General features: G+C 43.8%; 1 protein-coding gene across 2 annotated transcripts in view; it reads right to left on the reverse strand.

Annotated features, from left to right (window-relative positions):
* The window catches only part of ZNF407 (zinc finger protein 407), a 457,064-nt gene that overhangs the window by 128,610 nt on the left and 307,917 nt on the right, over positions 1–20,537 (reverse strand). For both annotated transcript variants that reach the window (XM_030336740.1, XM_030336741.1), the window contains one exon: positions 14,586–14,764. In XM_030336740.1, the coding sequence (XP_030192600.1) occupies positions 14,586–14,764 (179 nt within the window). The remainder of the gene's footprint in view (positions 1–14,585; positions 14,765–20,537) is intronic.

A 20,537-nucleotide genomic window follows, 5' to 3' on the forward strand; every position in this document is an offset into this window, starting at 1 on the left:
ACCATCTCACACCTGTTAGAATGGCTAAAATTAACACCACAAAAAACAAGAGGTGTTGGTGAGAATGTGGAGAAAGGGAAACCCTCTTACATTGTAGGTGGGAATGCAAACTGGTGCAGCCACTGTGGAAAACAGTATGGAGGTTCCTCAAAAAGTCTGAAAAAAAAAGAACTACCCTACACTCCAGCAATTTCACTACTGGGTCTTTACCCAAAGGGCACATAAATACTAATTCAAAGGGAATATGTACCCTGATGTTTATAGTAACATTATCAATGAGAGCCAAAGTATGCAGAGTCTAAATGTCCATCGACTGATGAATGGATAAAGAAGACGTGGTTTATATACACAATGGCACATTACTCAGCCATAAAAAACAATGAATCTTGCCATTTGCAACCACCTGGATGGAGCCGGAGTGCATTATGCTGAGCGAAATAAGTCAGTCAGAGAAAGACAAATGCCATATGATTTCACTCATATGTGAAATTTAAGAAACAAAACAGATGAACACAGGGCGGGGGGACAAAAAGAGAGAGGGAAACCATAAAACAGACTCTTAACTACAGAGAACATAGAGTTACTGGAGGGGAGGTGGGCAGGGGGCTGGGTCAGATGGGTGAAGGGCATTAGGGAGGGCACCTGTGATGAGCACTGGGTGTTGTACATAAGTGATGAGTCACTAATCTACGTCTGAATCTAATATTACACTATATGTCAACCCACTGGAATTTAAATCAAAACTTGAATCAAAAAAAAGAAAAAAGAAGACACACTACGAAACTATTTATCATGAGGGCAAAACTAACCAGAGAAGAATTCTATTATAAGCAAAAAGTGAAAGGCCTTTCTTATTCAATAATATAAAGGATCAAGGAACAATAATTTAACTGGCCACTATATATTCTGTATATAAATATGCATATCTCCACTTTATTTGTTCATAAGGTTTTTTTTTTTTTTTAAATGATTGATTTTTGCAAAAATACCAGGCACAGTAATCTACCCTAAGTCATACAGTCATTCAGGAGAAGGACAAGATGGTGACAAATCAGGGAGATTGTCAATGAGTTTATGTTAGATCACAGAGGAATAAAGAGCTTGGGTATGTGAAATCGAAGGAGAATATATATATCCAATTATGGGAATTTTAGGATAAAATTTAAGACACATCCACGCATAATTTTAGAAACTGCTATGGTAGTAGAGAGGAAACAAATAGACTCAAAGAAATACTGTCAACCGATTTTCATCAAAAGTGCAAAGGCAATTCTACAGAAAGAGGGTAGTGTTTTCAACCAATGTTGCTAAAAAAAAAGAAAAGAAAGAAAGAAAAAAAAGACACTTCTATGAACACCAAAACCCTCACGTTATCCAAAATTTGGAAAACGTATGCTTCATGTTATCCAAAATTTGACTCAAAATAGATCACAGATTAAATATAAACTACAAAAACACAAAGCTCCTAGAAGAAAATACAGGAGTTAATCTTTGCAATTGGGTTAGGCAAATAGGTTTTAGATACTGTATCAAAAGGACAACAAGTAAGGAAAAACATGAATAAACTGGACTTCGTGAATAACGTGGTCCCCTCTTAGCCATGGGGCATATGTTCCAAGAACCCTAACAGATGCCTGAAACCACAGATAGTAACATACAGTTTTTTTCCTGCCACACATACATACCTGTGAAAACATTTAATTGATAAATTAGGCGCAGTAAGAGATCAACAACTAGTAAAAGAGGACAATTATGACAATATATTGTGATCAAAGGTACGTGAATGTGGTTTCTGTCTCTCTCTGAAGGTCCTACCGTGCTGTCCTCGCCCTTCTTGTGATGACGGGAGACGGTAAGACGCCCGTGTGATGAGAAGCAGGGAGGTGCGTGACGCAGGCGCGGTGAGGCAGCGCGAGGCTCCTTCCAACGCTGCCGCAGCAGGAGGGCCACTTGCCTAGAGATCGCGCTGACCGCAGGCCAGCGAAACCACGCGAAGCGAAACCACGCGAAGTGAAACTGCAGGTAAGGCGGGGGAGGCTACTGCCTTAAAAACGGTTTGTTGGCGAGAGACACCGTTAAGAGGAAACAAGGCAAGGCACAACCTGAGAGAAAATATCTGGAGATCATGTATCTGACAAAGGCCTTGTGTCCAAAATACATGAAAAACTCTTAAAGCTCAGTTACCCAATGAGACACTTCAAAAGACACTTCATCGAAGAAAATATACAGATGGCAAACAAGCACTCATAATCGACATCATCAGTGATCAGATCAAATTAAAACCATGAAATACCACGAAACTCCTATCAGAATGACTTAAAAAACCCGACAACCGTAAGCGCTGGCGATGAGGCGGGACCAACGGAACTCCCAAACATTGCTGGTAGAAACAGAAAACGTATAGACGCTTTGGAAGTTTGACAGTTTTCTTTAAAAGTTAAATGCATACATACTGTATTGTCCAGGCGTCTCAACCCCAGCTATTTACGTGAGATAGACGAAACCTTACATTTACACAGAAACTTGTATGTGAATGTTAACAGCAGCTCTGTTTACGTAACTGCCAAAAGAGTAAACGACCTACATGTGGACTGTCATCGGGGTCCTGATTTGCATCTCCCTGACGAGTAATGATGTGGAGCATCTTTTCACGTGTTTCCTGGCCACTTCTAGATCTTCTTTGGAGAAATGGCTATTCAGGTCCTCTGCCTGTTTTTAAATTAGGTAATCTCCTTTGTTACTGTTGAGTTCAAGGCATCTTTATATATTCTAGATGTAAGTCCCTCATCAGGTAGATCTGCAATTTTTTCCCCCATTTTGTGGGTTTTCCTTTCATCTTCCTGATGGTATTGTTTGAGGCACAAAAGTTGTTAGTTTGAAGAAGTCCAATTTATTTTTTCTTTTATTGCCTTAGCTTCTGGTGTCATATCCGAAACACTATTGCCCAACTGAAGGTCACAAAGATTTGTTCATATGTTTTCATCTAAGGGTTTTATAGTTTTAGTTCTTCTACTTAGGTCAAAGACAATTTATGTTTTAGATAGATCGATAAAACTGTGTATTTATGGCAATGCAGGGGTTAGTATGCACACATACATTTCCTACTTCTGTCTGCTGAGAAAGCCCACAAGCCAAGGGTGCATGGAAGCAATGAGTACACACAGTGTGCATACCTTGGTTTCTAAATACCATTCTCCAATAAAAGAAACCAAAGATCCTTAAAGAAGAGGATGATTTTAGGATTAGGGCAGGCAGAACACCAGATGACCTAGAGCACACTGTGGGGCTAAGAAAGTAAAGGGACAGTCGGAAAAGGATGGAGCCCATCAAAGGACACAGAAGCCCAACCAGGAGAGCTCGCGGTGGCCAAAGCTGGGGCAATCTGAGCAAGAAAATAAATAACGATGCTGAATCGTAAACCACAGAGTATAATAAATTCATACTGGTAAAAATAAATTGAATAAGAAATAATTGGGAGTGAAAGGACAGATATTCCTTAAAGAAGAATTCCAATTAAACGTGGAAGGAACGAGGGAAAGAGAATATTACTGCTAAAACTCCAAGGTTCCTGTGATAGGCAAGATCCACTAATGAATGTCAAAATTAGTGGGCAAATGCTTGAGGAGAAACAGGTTATTTGCATAATCTGAAAGTATCTCCCCTGAGATGTGAATTAATTAAAAAGGAGAAAACAGTAAGTTTGTGGTGGAGAAATATGGAGAGACCACCTCACTCAATGGATCCAGTTTATATCGCCCACCGTAACGTACCCTGACGTGCCAGACGTCTGCTCTGCGAGACGCTTAAAAACCTTACCTGAGGGGCGCCTGGGTGGCCCACTCAGTAAAACGGCCAACTCCAGATTTCAGTTCAGGTCATGATCTCATGGTTCGTGGGTCTGAGCCCCGAGTCGGCCTCCACGCTGGCAGTGTGGAGCCCGCTTGCGATTCTCAATCTCTTTCTCTGCCCCTCCCCCGCTTGCTTGCTCTAAGTAAATAAACAAAACTTAAAAAGAAAAAAAAAACTTAACCGAATCATGAGTAACATCAGACTACTGCAATACAAGAACATCTACAAAATAACTGATCCATATTCTTTAGAAGCATCGAGGTTATCAAAGATAATGAAAGACTGAAAAACTGGCATGGACTGGAAAAGACCAAAGAAACACAGTAAAGGGCATGTTGGTTCCTGAGCTGAGCTCTGGAACAGAAAAACGGAAGGAAAACTGGTGAGCTGGGAACGAAGAATGCAGCTTACGAAATGGTCTTGTGCCGACACTAATGTCTTCGGTGGTGGTAATCGTATCATGGTCGTATCTGACACTAACATTTGCAGAAGGTGGACAAAGGATATTTGGGAACTCTGTACTACTTTTACAACTTTTCTTTGAGTTTAAAATTATTTCAAACTAGGGGCACCTGGGTGGCTCAGTGGGTTAAGTGTCCAACGTAGGCTCAGGTCATGATCTCATGGTTCATGAGGTCGAGCCCCGTGCTGGCCTTGGTGCTGACAGCACCTGGAACCCGCTTCGGATTCTGTGTCTCCCTCTCTCTCTCCACCCCTCCCCTGCTCACGTTTCTCTCTCTCTCTCTCTCTCTCTCTCTCTCTCTCTCTCTCTCTCTTTCTTTCTCAAAAATAAACGTTAAAAAAGTTTTTTTTCAAATTATTTCCAAAATAAAAACTCAAAACAAGGAAAACCCACTAAATGGCAATGTTGCTCAATAAAAAAAAAAAAAATCGCAAATGATTGATAACATGTATTTTACATCTTCTGAACTGAATTTCAGTACTAATGAAAGAGCACACCTAAATTTCTCCCATAACCCGAAGAACCTGTACATTATTTTCCCACAGATGGTTTCAGCAGGAACGGTAACAATTATGCTACGTCAGTAGGAAGACCTGCCCACACCTACTTCGTTTCCCTCGTATAAAACTGCATTTTACTCAGGGTCAAGATACAAATGTGAGGGTGTGCAAATTTTTTAAATATATAAATTATATTGAATTAAACAGTTGATAAAGGTCTATATAAAAATAAAAGCCACATCAATTACCTGATAAAATCATACCGTACCCACTATAACTTTGTACAATCAATTTTTTCCCCCTTAAAATTTTGATAAATGAAGTTGTCAGGGGGGATAAGATCACAATTTTGTTTTCTCTTTTTTTCTCTTTAACTATTTTAACTTTCAGAATTCAGTTCGTGAATGCTAGCCTCGATAAGATCACAATTCTGCTTGCTGATGAAGTACACACACTGTCATGTGCCTGTATAACCTTGCGGCAGCAAGGAAAGAATCCCTAAGCAAAGTTTTAATGTGGCTCCGAATTACACAGCTAATTATACTTAGCGAGGGCTCCCAAGAAAGAAGAGAGTGGAGTTCTCACTGGAAAGAAATTAACCACTAGTTTAAAACTTCTAAGATCACGCAGGTAGGGGATGGGGCTGAGTCCTGTGAGGGCCTGAGATCTACCACAAAATGATGAACTGAATGGATTTACATGAATTTTAGATTATCTCCAGCCAGTTGTATGAGGAGTTACTAACAAAAGCTACATTTTAATTGTGTATTCTGACTTTATTTTAAATGTTGTGACTGCCTTTGAGGACTTCACAAAACATTAAAATACATACTAGAAAGGACATTATTTCAGGATCATATGCGTTTTTAAAGACAGTTTTAAAAATATAAAGCATAATAAATAAGAATAGAAATAATTCAAGTAAGTTAAGCGGTAAGTTTCTACTCTGAAAAAAGGCTTTCTATCGACCTTTTCGAACCCTCACTGCAGACGTATGTTCAGACTGCCGACATATGGATGGACCGCTAACACACAGGCACATCCGTGGCTGAGACTCGTGACTCAACAGCAACTTGAAATAAACGCGAAAAATCGTTTCAGCCCTTTCCCTCTAACTTCCTACCATTAAAACAGCAATAACAAAGCCCACTATCTTTCTCTTTTAAAGAAAATCTCAGTATCGCGGTGCCTGGGTGGCTCAGTCAGTTGAATGCCCGACTTCGACTCAGGTCGTGATGTCACGGTTCGTGAGTTCGAGCCCCACATTGAGCTCTCTGCTGTCAGCACAGAACCTGCTGTGGATCCTCTGTTCCCCCTTTCTCTCTGCCCCACCTCTGCTTGCACTCTCTCTCTCAACAATAAACATTTAAAAAAGTTAAAATAAAGGAAATCTCAATACCAGTAATAATTTTCAAAGCTCTTTCGCAGGCCTGATTTAATCTGATATTCAAAAGAAGGGCTAAACAGTGTTACTCATTTTCCCGTGGAGAACACAGACCCAGAATGGTTGAGTGACTTCATTAGAGTCACACGTCTGGATAGTCAGAGTCAGGACGCTAACACCAAGTTCATCTGGCCGACACTTGCCCCCACTGTCTGCCGGGCTCCGTGCTAGGCAGCACAAGTACAACTGTGAAAACATTTACCCCTGGTGGTTCTGTTCGTGCGTTATATTATGCCATCTTACTTCCTAGTTCCTGTTTCCAGATTATCTGAAGTCTTAAAACTCCAAAATTTTAAGACCTCACGATAATTTCATTAACTCAGAGATGCCGATTCTGTTTCGAGCTCCTGTCCGTGCAGGATTACGGAACTGGAAAACTCCCGGGAGGCAGTCAGGCACGGACTGTGGTCGGCCGCACTGTCGTTACTCAGCCTCCTTGGGCAAAGTCAGCATCTCGGAGACCCATTTTTTTTTTTTTTCAACGTTTATTTATTTTTGGGACAGAGAGAGACAGAGCATGAACGGGGGAGGGGCAGAGAGAGAAGGAGACACAGAATCGGAAACAGGCTCCAGGCTCTGAGCCATCAGCCCAGAGCCCGATGCGGGGCTCGAACTCACAGACCGCGAGATCGTGACCTGGGTGAAGTCGGACGCTTAACCGACTGCGCCACCCAGGCGCCCCTCGGAGACCCATTTTTAAGAAATCATTAGGTTGGGAATAACACCTATAAAAGAGCTTTGTTTTGAATTAATGGCTCGGTGAAAAGTTTGGTTTCTTTGTCACTGCAAAGTCACAATGCGGCAATGTAAAGTAACAGCGTTCTTTAGTACCACGCACGGGCCACCCCAAACAGGAAAGCACGCCGTGGACAATCCGGATGCGTCTCCAACAGCGAGGACGCCCTACTGCGGGAGGGCGGACCAGAGAGGGAGCACGGATGTCCCCAGCCCTGCTCCGCAGGGATAAGTGGACAAAGGAAGTTTTCAGATGTACCGAGGAAGAGTCAGAACATTTATTCCTAAGCAGACTGAATTAAAAAATATTTTAAACTGTATAATTAGAAGGTTTTGAAACAAACTATTTCAATATATTGTTCAATAAAAGAGAGACGGCCATGAGTTGAGAGGGTCTGCTTATCAGTAACAGTGCGTTTACCGACAAGCAGCCACAAACGAGCAAGTCTCTTACTGGAAAAGGCTGGTTGACGAAAAACACTGCTTTGGCATGAATCACCCACTGACTATACAGTATGTCGGGGAGTCAGTTCTAAACTCAGGGAATCCGACAGGGCTGAGAGTGAGAAAGACAGCAAAGGGAAAAAGCCAGTGACCACGACATCAAACCTGTCCTGCAGAGAGGGACGTGGTGGACATCACCTTCCGGAAGGCACCGGAATGTGTAGGCAGGAGTTAGAAAGGAACAAAGACATTTAGCAGCAGTTAAGAAAAACAGTAAATTAACCCATGGGTGATGTCTGAGGTTAAAGAATCAAACTGCTGAACTGTTAATTATTTTAGGAAGTCTTTTGTTAGTAGTGAAATATCAGGAGACTGGAAAACAAGGAATCCAGTCTGAAGGTTAAAAAGAAAGAGGGTAGAGGCTGAAAATTATAGAGCTGCTAGTCTAACGTCTATATTAGGAAATAAATTTGAGATGATACTTATGGATGAGCTTAATGATACATTTGGAGAAGCACAATTTAATAGGAGTGAGTCAGCATGGATTTACCAAAGGCAATCATGTCAGAAAAAATTTCGTTCCTTTTTAGGTTGAAGTAATAATTGGTTTATGTAAGGAGAACCAATGAGAAACTGTCAGGATTTTCTAAGATTTTTTGGACCTCTTCATAAAATGAATTATTGTACAAAATGCCATGACATGTGTCAGAGCACCAACTAACAAAAGGGGCTGAAAGTAACGGGGTTAAAAATAGATGCCCCACAATCTGGGGGAAACTACATTCTACAAGGCTCTGTACATCAGAACGCTAATGTTTTTAATTAATGATGAAGAAAATCTTTTATATGAGAAAATCTGAATATTCCGCTAAATGAGAGGGAATGGTTAAGGTACAAAAGGCTACAGATGTTTTATCTTAACCGTGATAGATTAAGCAAAGGGGCTCCAGGGTGGAATATGAAATTCAATCTGCCTAAATATGCACTGATACACTTGGAGAGAATTAAGGAATCAGTTAAGTATAGTTTAACTGGTGCCGCATTAGTTAGCATTAGAAAGGAAAGGATTTGGAGTTTTGATAAGAGTCAAACTTTCACATTCTTATTCTTTATAACTGGGTAAGAGGAAAATGCTATGGAATGCAATTAAATAATACATGTTTTAAAGAACTAAAAAAACTGATTATCTTAAAGAATAATATGAAAATCCCACTTTGTGAAGAGAATAGATCTGTGGGCTATCATATTGCACACGTCATAATCCAATGTACATTTTTAAACGATGAAGTCTTAATACATATATAAGAACTGATGAAAATCACATCAATTTAAATAGGATTTGTTTAAAAAACACCCTACAATAAGCAAAAACTAAAGGAATTAGAGACAATACCATGTCATCACTTAATGTTTAATTTCTCCTGAATAGAGAACATCACTTGATCGTTGTCTTTAACCAACATGTCAAACATTTACACACTTCGAGCCCCAGCTTCTCAGAGGAGATTTGAAGTAACTCCATGGGTCTCACTGTCATGCCGCAGAGAGTGGCTGTGTCGCCACCCCCCGGCAGGGAGCGCCACTAGAGTGGCCACGCCACCAGGACGTCCAGCGGGCCCCCCCCCCCCCCGGCAGGGAGCACCACTGCAGAACAAGCGGTCCCCGAGAGCTGCAGAGGCGTAACTGTGCATCTGTCACCTGGAGCTCAGGAGGAAAACCCTCTCTTTGTTCTTGCTCGGCACAATCACGAGAGCTACACGTGCTTCCCTCTACCTTCCCATGGTCTTCTCCATCCTCTTCCTCCCTGGATGTTGGAAGTATTCTGAGACACAATGACCCACGTCCGGCTGGAGGTCACTCGTACTGCACGCACAGAGTGTGTTTAATTCCTGCTCAGGGTGCAGTGGGTGAACACCACGCTTAGTCTTGGGTAACAGATGGCAGGCAGGCAACTGCTAATACAGAGGTCAAATAAAGACCATCTTGGGGGTGAAATGGATTCCACTGAACAGAAAGAAAATGATAATGTACAGTGACAGAAAGAGTTCTGGAGACTTTTAATCTGGAGGCCGATTTTGTGGGAAGTAATATGATTGCAAAATCTCATATCAGATCTAGAACGAGTCTCCTTAGAAATATGGGAAGCAGGGGCGCCTGGGTGGCTCAGCCAGGTGAGCGTCCGACTTTGGCTCAGGTCATGATCTCACGGGTCGTGAGTTAGAGCCCCGTGTCGGGATCTGTGCTGACAGCTCGGTGCCTGGAGCCTGCTTTGGATTCTGTGTCTCCCTCTCTCTCTGCCCCTCCCCTACTCATTCTCTGTCTCTCTCTGTCTCTCAAAAATAAAGAAATGTTAAAAAAATTAAAAAAAAAAGAAATACGGGGAGCAAAGAAATCCCATTAAAATATATATATATATATATATATATATATATATATATATATATACAGAGAAGTGCACAGCTCACAGGCGAGCTTGAGGGATTTTCTCCAATTGAGCACAATCATATCCCAACATCAGGAGTGAGAAACAGAGTATCACTATTCTGGATGGGATAGAGCGACTGTTCCTCATCCCGGTGACTGCTGCCCCCGAGGGGGAACGTACCCTGGTTCCTAACAGCACAGATTAGTTGTGGCTGGTTGTATATTTCATAAGAAGAGGACTGCACAGAATCCACTCTTCTGTGTCTGGCTTAGTTCATACAATACTGTGACTGAGAGATTTATCCATGCTGTTCCTTTCTCCTACTCTGTACGTCCTCCCTGCTACAGAGGGTCCCAGTAGGTGAACACAGAGCCTATTATACATTCTACTAGATGGACATTGGCTAGTTTCAGGTTTTGACTATGATGAAGGTATCAATAATGATATGAAGTATACATACTAGAGTAAATGACTATTTCCAGTAAAAAGATTAAAACTGCCCCAGCAGGTAAAAATCCAAATGCAGCTACATGCTGCTTATAAAGAAGCTGACGTAGCTACACTAACAGGAAACACAGAATGATGGCAAGAAGCATTACTATAGATAAAAAGGAGCATTTCTTAATTACAAGAGAATACACGTATTTTCTTTATGATACCTGGGTAAGCGTATAAAACAATCTTAAAGTTCTGAGTAGCCAGTGATAGAGCTTCAAAATATGTAAAACCAAAAGTAAGAGAATGTAAAAAAAATGGATAAATCTACAATCATAGGACGCAACTTTACCACAGCTGACAGAGGTAGCATAAAAAATATAAGAATATAGACAGTCTGAACAGCACGGTGAAAAAACTCAAAGTAAGTGATGTACAAGGGAGAACAGAATACAGCACCAAGCAGCTCCATTATTTACATTCCATTCTAGTACGTCTCAAACATTGACCAAAACTCACCAAATTGTGGACTTAAAGCATAAGTAAATTTCAAAGCACTGAAATAATTCAGAATTATGTTCTATAAGCACAGTAGCCAGAACCTAGAAGTCCATTTACATCACTATTTCCATAGTTAACAAACAGATGACTAGAAAAATCCCCAAGGGCCTGGAAATCAAATAATATGTATCTAAATAACCAACCTTTGTTTTAAAAATAACCACTTGTACCTGCTTTTCAAACAAAGCTATAACCAAAATTAACGCTCACATGGAGCCTTTAATTCTCTGGACTGTGACAGGAGAAATGATACCAAAATCGTTCTCCTAGTTCCCCCAAATAATTGAGAGAAAAGACACAATGACTCATCAACAGAGTCAACGGAGAAGAAAACTGAACAGCCACGGACGCCGAGTATTGCAATGTCTGCGTGTAGCTCGCGTGTCATCAGTTTTAGATCATAAGAAACCTGTATTGCAGCCGTCGCTGTCCGCATCTCACGGAGGGGGAAACTGAGACCCACCGAATTAAAACAGCATTTCCAAAGTCGTTCAACAAGGGAATGGGGACTGGCGTTCAAATCTGTCCTGCCCTGCAGGCCTGCCCCACAGACGGAAACACAGGTCGCTCCTGACTTTGCTGATGAGGAGTCTGAAGCTTGGAGATGTCCGGAGATCGGCCCAGCCTTACAGACTGGCACACCAGGACGCGAACCGGTCTCCGGGGGGCTCTGGCTGACTTCCTCACCCAATAACTGCAGCTACCTCGCAATGTACACAAAGCCGGGGAGGCACACGATCACGGGACGGGAAAGCCTCTTTCCGCACAACTGTTTCCCACAGGGCAACCCGGTACCTTACTTTAACATGTGCACTTCTAAATATGGTCTCAACTGAAGTTTAAACTATCCCAAATGACGCTGGGTACAGTCTTTTCTGTGGCTGCGGCTTAGTGCGTCCCTTCTAACGGTCTTTAGCTGGTTGATATACGGGGAGAGCCGAGTGGGGACCACGTGATCTTGGGGTGGTTTCAAACCCAGCCTTTTATTAAAAGAACCGCGCACTATGCTTCCCTGAACGCTGGCCTGCAAGATTCTCGGCACAGGAAGGGCGCAGACAGCGCACAACACGGCCGGTGGTGTCCTCCCGGGCCGGGCCATCGGCCGCTCTCTCGGAGGACCGTGACGCGGCCGCGGGACCTCGACGGCGCCCACCGCCCGCCGGGGGCTCACCAGCCACGGTGCCCAGTCCCACCACCACACAGTACGGAATGCGGAGCGGCAAGGGCCTGACTCGGCATCTTCTTTACACTGAGGAAGGCTCCCGTGGCGCATCCCCAGACGTACCGCAGACGGTTGACAATCACAAGGTCAAAGAGCCAGTCTACAACAGTCTACCTTTTTCAAGTTTTCTTGAAACCGAGCTAAGTCCGCCAAAGCAAAAATACCACCAAAGAGACGGTGGCCATGCACGGGGAGGGACCGGCAACCGGCTCCCCGTACCGCCCCCGTGGGTCTGGTTTGCGAGCAACTGGGGCTTGCCTAGAAAACGGCTTCTAACAGAATTATGAATACAGACCACAAACTGGGATTACACCCGCATGAGCATCACACACACACACGGGAACTAGAATAATGGTTCTGAAAGCTCGTTTTACACTAGCAGTATTTCAGAACACCTCTCCAGGGCACACACAGCGTTGCTTCTGCGGCAGCGGCCCATCCTTTCTGCACAGGACGGAAGGAACGCGTGTCTCTGCTCTGCAGTCAGCTTCCGCCCCTTTCCCTGGTGTTCATCTGCAAGTCAGAAATACTTTCTTTTAGGGAAATAACCCGGTTTTCAATGTCTAGCCGGCGCAGCGAGTGATGGGAGACACTGATATCGCGCCTTGAGAAGCAGGCACAGTACTACTACCTTGAAAGTGGTACTTTGCTGGGGCGTCTGGGGGGCTCCGCTGAGAGGAGCTCAGGTCATGATCTCACGGTTTCACGAGTTCGAGCCCCGTGTTGGGCTCTGAGCTGACAGCACGGAGCCTGCTTGGGATCCTCTCTCTCTTCGCCCCTCCCTCACTTGTGCAGTCACTGTCTCTCTCAAAATAAATAAATAAACTTCAACAAAAACGGTACTTTGTTGGTGGCCCGATATCAGCGGAGGTCACTTTGCTCGGCCATCTCCCGAAGTACCTCCGTCCACAGGCAGTTCTTCTGTATGGTCAGGGCTCATCTGAGGGAAGAATCCTTAGGGGATGAAGGCCAGAACATACTTCAATTTGACTTCATCTGTTTTTGTGACTAAAGCTTTAAACTGTCCAGTCTGAAACCTTTTCAGTAACAATCTCACCAAAATGTGAGGAATACTGACCTGTGTTTCTGTTTTTCAAAAACAGCCCCGGATACAACACAGAGAAAAAATAAGACGTTCTACCATTACCTTAAAAGGCCAATCATAGCAAACACGAATCTGAAAGAACACAGCAGCAGAAAACACAAGACCTTATAGGCAGACGTTGTCAAATGTATTAATAATCGATCAATAAGAATATTATCCATCAAATAACTCATTAGGTTCTGTTTCTTTCCACGTACGTGTTGCCTGAGCAAAGACGGTTTACGCGTTTTGCAAACGGGCAGGGTTTCCCATGACTTTTGCACTTTGGGCAGGGTTTGCCACAACTTTCAAACACTTCTGTCACATCTCCAGCGTTACCCCTGTGACCCACCACCCCCTCTGCGCGGCTCTTGCTGGTCAGGCACAAAAGGTACCGAGCTAAGAGCTTCTTAGCCGTTAGCTTTTTAACTTCTTTACCACCGTGTAGATTTACACACGAGACAGCTGACGCAAGACGGAGCGGGCCTGCCTGAGGTCACAGGGCCAGGAAGGAAAGACGTAGACAGAGTTTGCATTTGTCTCCAACTGATCCCAAAGCGTCTGCCTAAAACAGCCGCTGTATCAACTGCTACTATTTAAATACAGCACCGCTTGGGCTACATCTCAGAACTTACTCTAAATTTCCTTCGGGCAAGCACTTCCTCAAGCAGGTTCTCATACTCACGTCCATCACACTGCTGTTCCGCACAGTAAGGATTCAGCACTCAAGGGAGGCATTCTTGCTTGTCAAAACGCTGGGCTACACACAGGAATGGTCCTGCTTACCCCAGCAGCTGCTGCCATGCCCCAGACCCCCGCAGAGGGAGCTACCCGACTTCCAATCCAAGGAGGCTACAGCATTTAGCAGCCACCTCTGCCGCCACCAACACGGCCCTCACACCGTGGACAAGGCCCTCCTAACTTCTGGGGAGTGAGCGACACCATGGTACCCCGTGCCAAGTCGCTCAACTCACCGTCCTCGGTCACGTCCCTCTCCAGGTACTCCCCATGAGACAGTGGTACACAGGGACAGGGCGTAACATTTCAATTCACAAACATGCTTTGAAAAAAGTTAAAAATGTTACCCATCGGTCAGAACATGAAGTTCAAACAACTACTACCATCGCAAACGTTTCACTGCCTGTCGGCTATTTGTGGTTATAACTTTACCGTCCGGGGCAGGGGCGGGGGTGGTGGTTACTTTGTCACATCTGCTCCGGCTGACACAGAACCGAAAAGACCTGTTTCCCTGGTCGAGTGGGAGGAGCCTGGAACGCGCCGTTCGTAGTCTCGAAGCAGACGCGGTCACACACTCCACCACATTAAGGTAAATGACGGGAAGGGACCAATAGCCTTCTGTTTTCATAAACGGAATGAAATCCTCCTAAAAACGCCAACTACTTTAAGGCCCCGAGCCCCTTACCAGCATGCAAGTAAGCCAGGTCCGGGTTTTCGATGTCCGGGTGCTGCTCTTTCAAGTGGTTCCGGAACTCCACGGGCACGTTCGTCCCGTAGTCACACTTGGGGCAGTTGTACATCTTGACCCCCTCGTGTTTGCCCGTGTGTAGAATGTGTTTGCGGATATTTTCAGCACAGTTGGACCTAGCAAGTAAGAAAGGAAAGTAAACCGCGTTAAGGTCGAGCACCACAAACACGGACAGCGGCCAGAGCACGCACGTAGGCCTTACCAGGCACTAGTCCAAGTGCTGGACTCAGACGCGAATTTGCACTCGTGCAATTCATTAATCCCATGAGGCTGGCAGTTTTGGGGACCTTGGTGCTGATTTTTAAGTTGGCCTTTTACCTTAATCCTATGCACAACTGGAAGCACTAACTCTCAGGTTCTACGATTTTCATCTCAAATTATTCTGGTGCCACTTGAGGGCACTGAAGGAGCTTCCTTCACCCCGAGAGCACACCTTTGAGGAGGGAGGAAAGGTACAAAGGGAAGCACTCTTGCCTCCACTGAATTTAGAGCATTAAAGAAACAAAGAAGCTTTGGCTTTTACGTTCTACCAAGTGAGCCGCTTCGAAGTCAGGCTCTAAAACAGTCTGGAGACAGAGAAGCATCGGCGTGGTAAGTGCCTGTGAGTTTTCCGAGCATCACGAACCATCACTAAAAGATACAGCGAGGGCCTTGGATGCCATACGCCAAACAGCCCTGAGAACAGGAAGAGATTCCTCTCACGCTGTCTGCCGACAAACCCAGCAATGTGAGGCCTGAAGTGCCTGGGTACCGGGGAGCTGGCCTCTGCTCCCTGAAGCAAACTCTCCTACTCGCTCCTTCACCCCTCTCCACGTCTTTGCATCAGAGACGGCACACCTAGACCCTTTCTGAACACACGCACAGCCGCTTCCTTTGTCAGAACAGTAATAAAATGAGCGCTGCACAAGTTCAAGCAGGTCGGGGAGGGCTGCACCTAACTCGAAAGAAATGAAGTATGAGGCTGGCCTCAGGTTTCCCGCAGAGCAAAATTAAGTGGCAGAAGAAAATCAAGCGACAGGATTATCAGCTTTTCTTGAGGGTATTGCCGAAGGACAAAATCCTGCCGGCCGCTGTGTGAAGCGAAGGTTCTGTGAACGGCAGGGCGGGAAAATGGTAGTTGGCAAACACGTGTCACGATGCCCACGCGACGGTGAAGGCTGTGCACCGCCCTGACACTTCCGAGTTACAGGTGCATCGTGGATGAGCCACGGCACCGCCACGTTCGCTTTCGGGAACGCACCCTAGGAAACACTGGTGAGGAATGCAAAGAGGGTTCTGATCTCCCAACTTTCCAGTAGCTGCGTTAGCACTCACAGGTAAAGGCAACCAATGACGTTAGAAATGCAGAGACCGGGGCGCCTGGGTGGCGCAGTCGGTTAAGCGTCCAACTTCAGCCAGGTCACGATCTCGCGGTCCGGGAGTTCGAGCCCCGCGTCGGGCTCTGGGCTGATGGCTCAGAGCCTGGAGCCTGTTTCCGATTCTGTGTCTCCCTCTCTCTCTGCCCCTCCCCCGTTCGTGCTCTGTCTCTCTCTGTCCCAAAAATAAATAAACGTTGAAAAAAAAAAAAAAAAAAAAAAAAAAAAAAAAAAAAAGAAATGCAGAGACCCGGAAAATACACTATCTATTCACTCATGAGGAGGGGGGATGGAAGAGAACCATGAAAGCAAGGCACAGTCCATGCCAATGGCCTTAGGAAGAACACTCCACAAACGGGACAGGGACACCCTTTCCCGGAGAGGGCAGATGAAGGGGAAATGCAAATACTGTCCTCGTGAATGAACAGTCACCCTGCATTGTCACAACAGTCTTGTAACTGGATCCAAAGTATTCCTCTGGAAGAGCTGGGCCGCCCCCCTCCCATCCCCCCCGGCAGAGTAAGTCATCAATTGCACATGCCCAGCTGTGTGTACTCAGAAAGACTGAATCAGAGAGATCCCTCTATAGCTAGACTCGAAACACCTCAAAATGTTAATGCAGCTATACAGCAATGCCCACTTCTGTTTTCCAAATATACTTTAATTATATATTAATATTTACATTAAAAAATATTTATAGGGGCACCTTGGGGGCTCAGGTGGTTGAGTCTCTGACTCCTGATTTTGGCTCAGGTCATGATCTCATGGTTCATGGGACCAAGCCCTGCATCGGGCTCTGGACTGATAGCCCGGAGCCTGCTTGGGATTCTCTCTCTCTGCCCCTCTCCTGCTCACACTCTCTCTCTTCCTCTCTCTCTAAAAATAAACAAACATATAAGAAATATTTACAATAACAGCAAACACCTTTAAAAATAAGAAAAACTGGAACAACAGATATTTTTCAGTTATTTTCAGCTTTGCCTTTGGCAAGGGCTCTGCCAAGCTTTATGTTAAGTTTCTCTTAAAATCAGACTAAATGTAAGTTTGTGAAAATATGCACATACAGCTAACCTCTTTCTTGCCATTACTGAATCACCAAACTTGCTGTTTATATAAATCCCTAGAGCTAATTAATAATCAGAGTATTCGGTAAAGAATGAATAAATACCGAATGTGCTCTCTGTGCTCTCACTGACCTGCTCCTTTGAGGGTATCACAGGTCTCCTGGAGGCAGAGACAGTGAGAGATTCTCCTAGAGATTTTTTACTAGAGAAGGAAGGGGCCATCAGGAGATGGGCTGACTATCAAAGGTCACAGCTAGAAAGTGGTTAAGACCTCCTTCCTTATATATTTACATATCAAAGATACTAGACAGGTTCTAAGAAAAGGGTGGGGTTGTGGAGTCTCTTAAACCTATAAGTGTCCTTGGGCTAAGAGCTCTGCATCCTGGGGACACAAGTAACACAGGAAAACATCTGAAGGTGGATGAAACACGTGTCCACTTTTATCATTAAAAGGAAAAGGACCATTTTTTGGATTCCCTGATGAGCTGAGTGAACTGTTCCAAATTACTCCCTTAATTCTACAGACCTCCCCTTTGTTTTCCATGGCACCGCAGACACCCCCTCAATTCACCAATGTTTACTCACACCAGGGAGTGAGAACAAAAAGCTCCCACTGTACTTAGTTAGTACTGTTATTTGAACTTCCCACTCTTTGGTGCCACCTACATTACTTCCTTATGGAAAAAGCTAGGCATTAAGAATCATCTGAGACAATCCTGATCAAGTGAGGAAATGAGAATTACCAAAACCCACCAACTTCAACACACAATGCATACTTAGGTACAAGAGAATATAAAGCCAGGAACCGTCATCTTCAGTGAAGGTGTTAGATGACATGGAAAACAGAGTATTTTGTTTTTAGGAAGGGTGTGTCTTGGGCAAAAATAAACTAACACCTCTTAGGACCTAAAGAGCGTGCGAAAGGTAACAATCAGGAGACTAATGATGAACAAGCATAGGAGGGGAGGGGAGAATTTTAAAAGGTGAAAGCCTTTTTATTTAAAACTAGACAAAACAAGAAGTGGTGTGGAGCTTGGTACCTTATCATGTATGAAGGACTATTTCGTGCACATATATTTACATATACACATATTTTTATACTATATATACCATTCATATGTTTTATGCATAATACATCTATATATGTATTTTTATAATTTTATGCTTTATACACAAACAGGTAAGACACATTAAATACATGATCACAAGAAAATAAAATAGGAAATGTCTGTCTGTAAAAGATACAATTTTATGCATTTCATGGATGACAGGGTATTTATACGCAATCAAAATCTGTTCTTCTGCATTTAATGTTATGCAATATTAAACTTTTTTTTTTTTTAATTTTTTTTCAACATTTTTATTTATTTTTGGGACAGAGAGAGACAGAGCATGAACGGGGGAGGGGCAGAGAGACAGGGAGACACAGAATCGGAAACAGGCTCCAGGCTCCGAGCCATCCGCCCAGAGCCTGACGCGGGGCTCGAACTCCCGGACCGCGAGATCGTGACCTGGCTGAAGTCGGACGCTTAACCGACTGCGCCACCCAGGCGCCCCAATATTAAACTTTTTAAAATACTGGGACAGGGGAGCCTGGGTGGCTCAGTCAGTCGAGTGTCTGACTCTTGATTTTGGCTCAGGTCATGATGTCACAGTTGGTGGGATCTAACCCCACATCGGGCTCTGCACTGACACTGTGGAGCCTACTTGGGATCCAATCTCTCCCTCTCTCTCAGAATAAACACTAAACAAATAAAATAAAATATTGGGACAAAAATGAGCCTTTCCCACCTGCAAAATCAAACTACTCCGATCAAAGCCTAAGAAGCAAAAGCTATGACATATTATGTCAATACCATTTAAAGCAGAATACCTGCAGGAAGTAAGGACAAACTTTGGTCCCTGCACTTGAGAGCACGACATAACACACTGTTGCGTGAGTAATACTCTGTGTTCATACTATGAACATGGAGTAATGTCACAAAATTTGGTGAACAATAGAGACCAGACACCTTCTGCTAAGTAATTCTGAATGTTACTCAGCCTGAAAATGATCATCCTTCCCCAAAACAGAATTTACGAGTAGCAATTAGAATGGGAAAATGAAGTGGGGCTAATCAAAGATGGGACGTAGGGGAGAAGGAAGGGTGTTTTAAGATATTATTTCTAATAGTGTCATATGTAAATCGCCAGGCATTCCAGCGGTTAAGCCCACCGGGCATACACTAATCAGAAGTGAGTGACTGAATAATGTTTTCACTTTGACGCCCCTGATAAACAGCTTATTTTTGTCCCTTGTTCCTAGATTGGAGGACTTAATATTATTAAGATGGCAATACTCCCCAAACTGCTGTACAGATTTAATGCACTCCCTGTCAAAAGCTCAGCTGGATTTTTTACAGAAATCGAAATGCGATCCTAAAGTTCACACAGAAATGCACAGGGCCTAGAAGAGTCAATACAGTCTCAAAAAAGAACTAAGTTGGAAGACTCACACTTTGCCAGCTCAAAAGTCACAGTAGTCAAGACAGGCTGGTACAAGAGAAACGACAGATAAAGGGACTCAGCCCAGTTCCACCAGTACGGGGATTCAGGACGCGTGCAGGAAGTGCTGGGACCACCACCGGCAGGCACCGTGTTAGTGGGAAAGTTATAAGGAAATTTAGACTTAGATTTTGGAATATGACATGATGAAAATCTCGAGGCAGCTTACTATACATCTGTGAAGACATTAAAGTATGATGTGTTATGTAAAATACAAGCTGGGCAACAGCAAAACGACCAAAATGGGAACGCATTTTAAGGCTTCTTAAATTACCTTATAAAGGAAATATTTTATTCAGTTCGAAGGCAATGCTTTTCAAAATAATAAGGAGAACATCAAAAGCGCTTCTAGATCTCTGCAAAATTATTTCTTAGTACGACTTACTAACTCACTACCTATTAACCCCCCCCAAAAAACACATAAAGTTAAATTTATGTTACATTTAACCTAAGGAAAAGGAAACTTGAAAAAAATTCTACAGAATTTTTTCCTCTTTTGATGTATGTTATTTTGGTTATTAAAATGAAAAGCACCAGTGAGGCTGTGGAACAAACATCCATTGCAAACAAAAAGTCTAACAATGGGTATATACGATAAAAGTGCCTCCTACCACGGCCCCACCCTGCCTTGATAACTCCTTCTCCCCCAGGGAGATACACTTTATAATTTCTGAGCCATCTTCTGGGAGAATTAAAAACGACTTTTTCAAGCCACAGATATACTCTCTATCCTCCTGGTATATAAACTTGCTGCCCTAACATAAGTCTGTGTCTTGCTTACCTCACCTAGCAACACAGCAGCATGAGAGAGCCCCCCACCCCCCCGCCCGATGCTACCTTCCACCCTCCCTACGACTCGCTCCCTTTCTTCTCTGCCTTCTTTTTCTCTTCTAATGGCCATGCAGTATTCCACATTATGAACACAG

Source organism: Lynx canadensis, chromosome D3 (genome assembly GCF_007474595.2).
Source record: "Lynx canadensis isolate LIC74 chromosome D3, mLynCan4.pri.v2, whole genome shotgun sequence".
NCBI lineage: Eukaryota > Metazoa > Chordata > Mammalia > Carnivora > Felidae > Lynx > Lynx canadensis.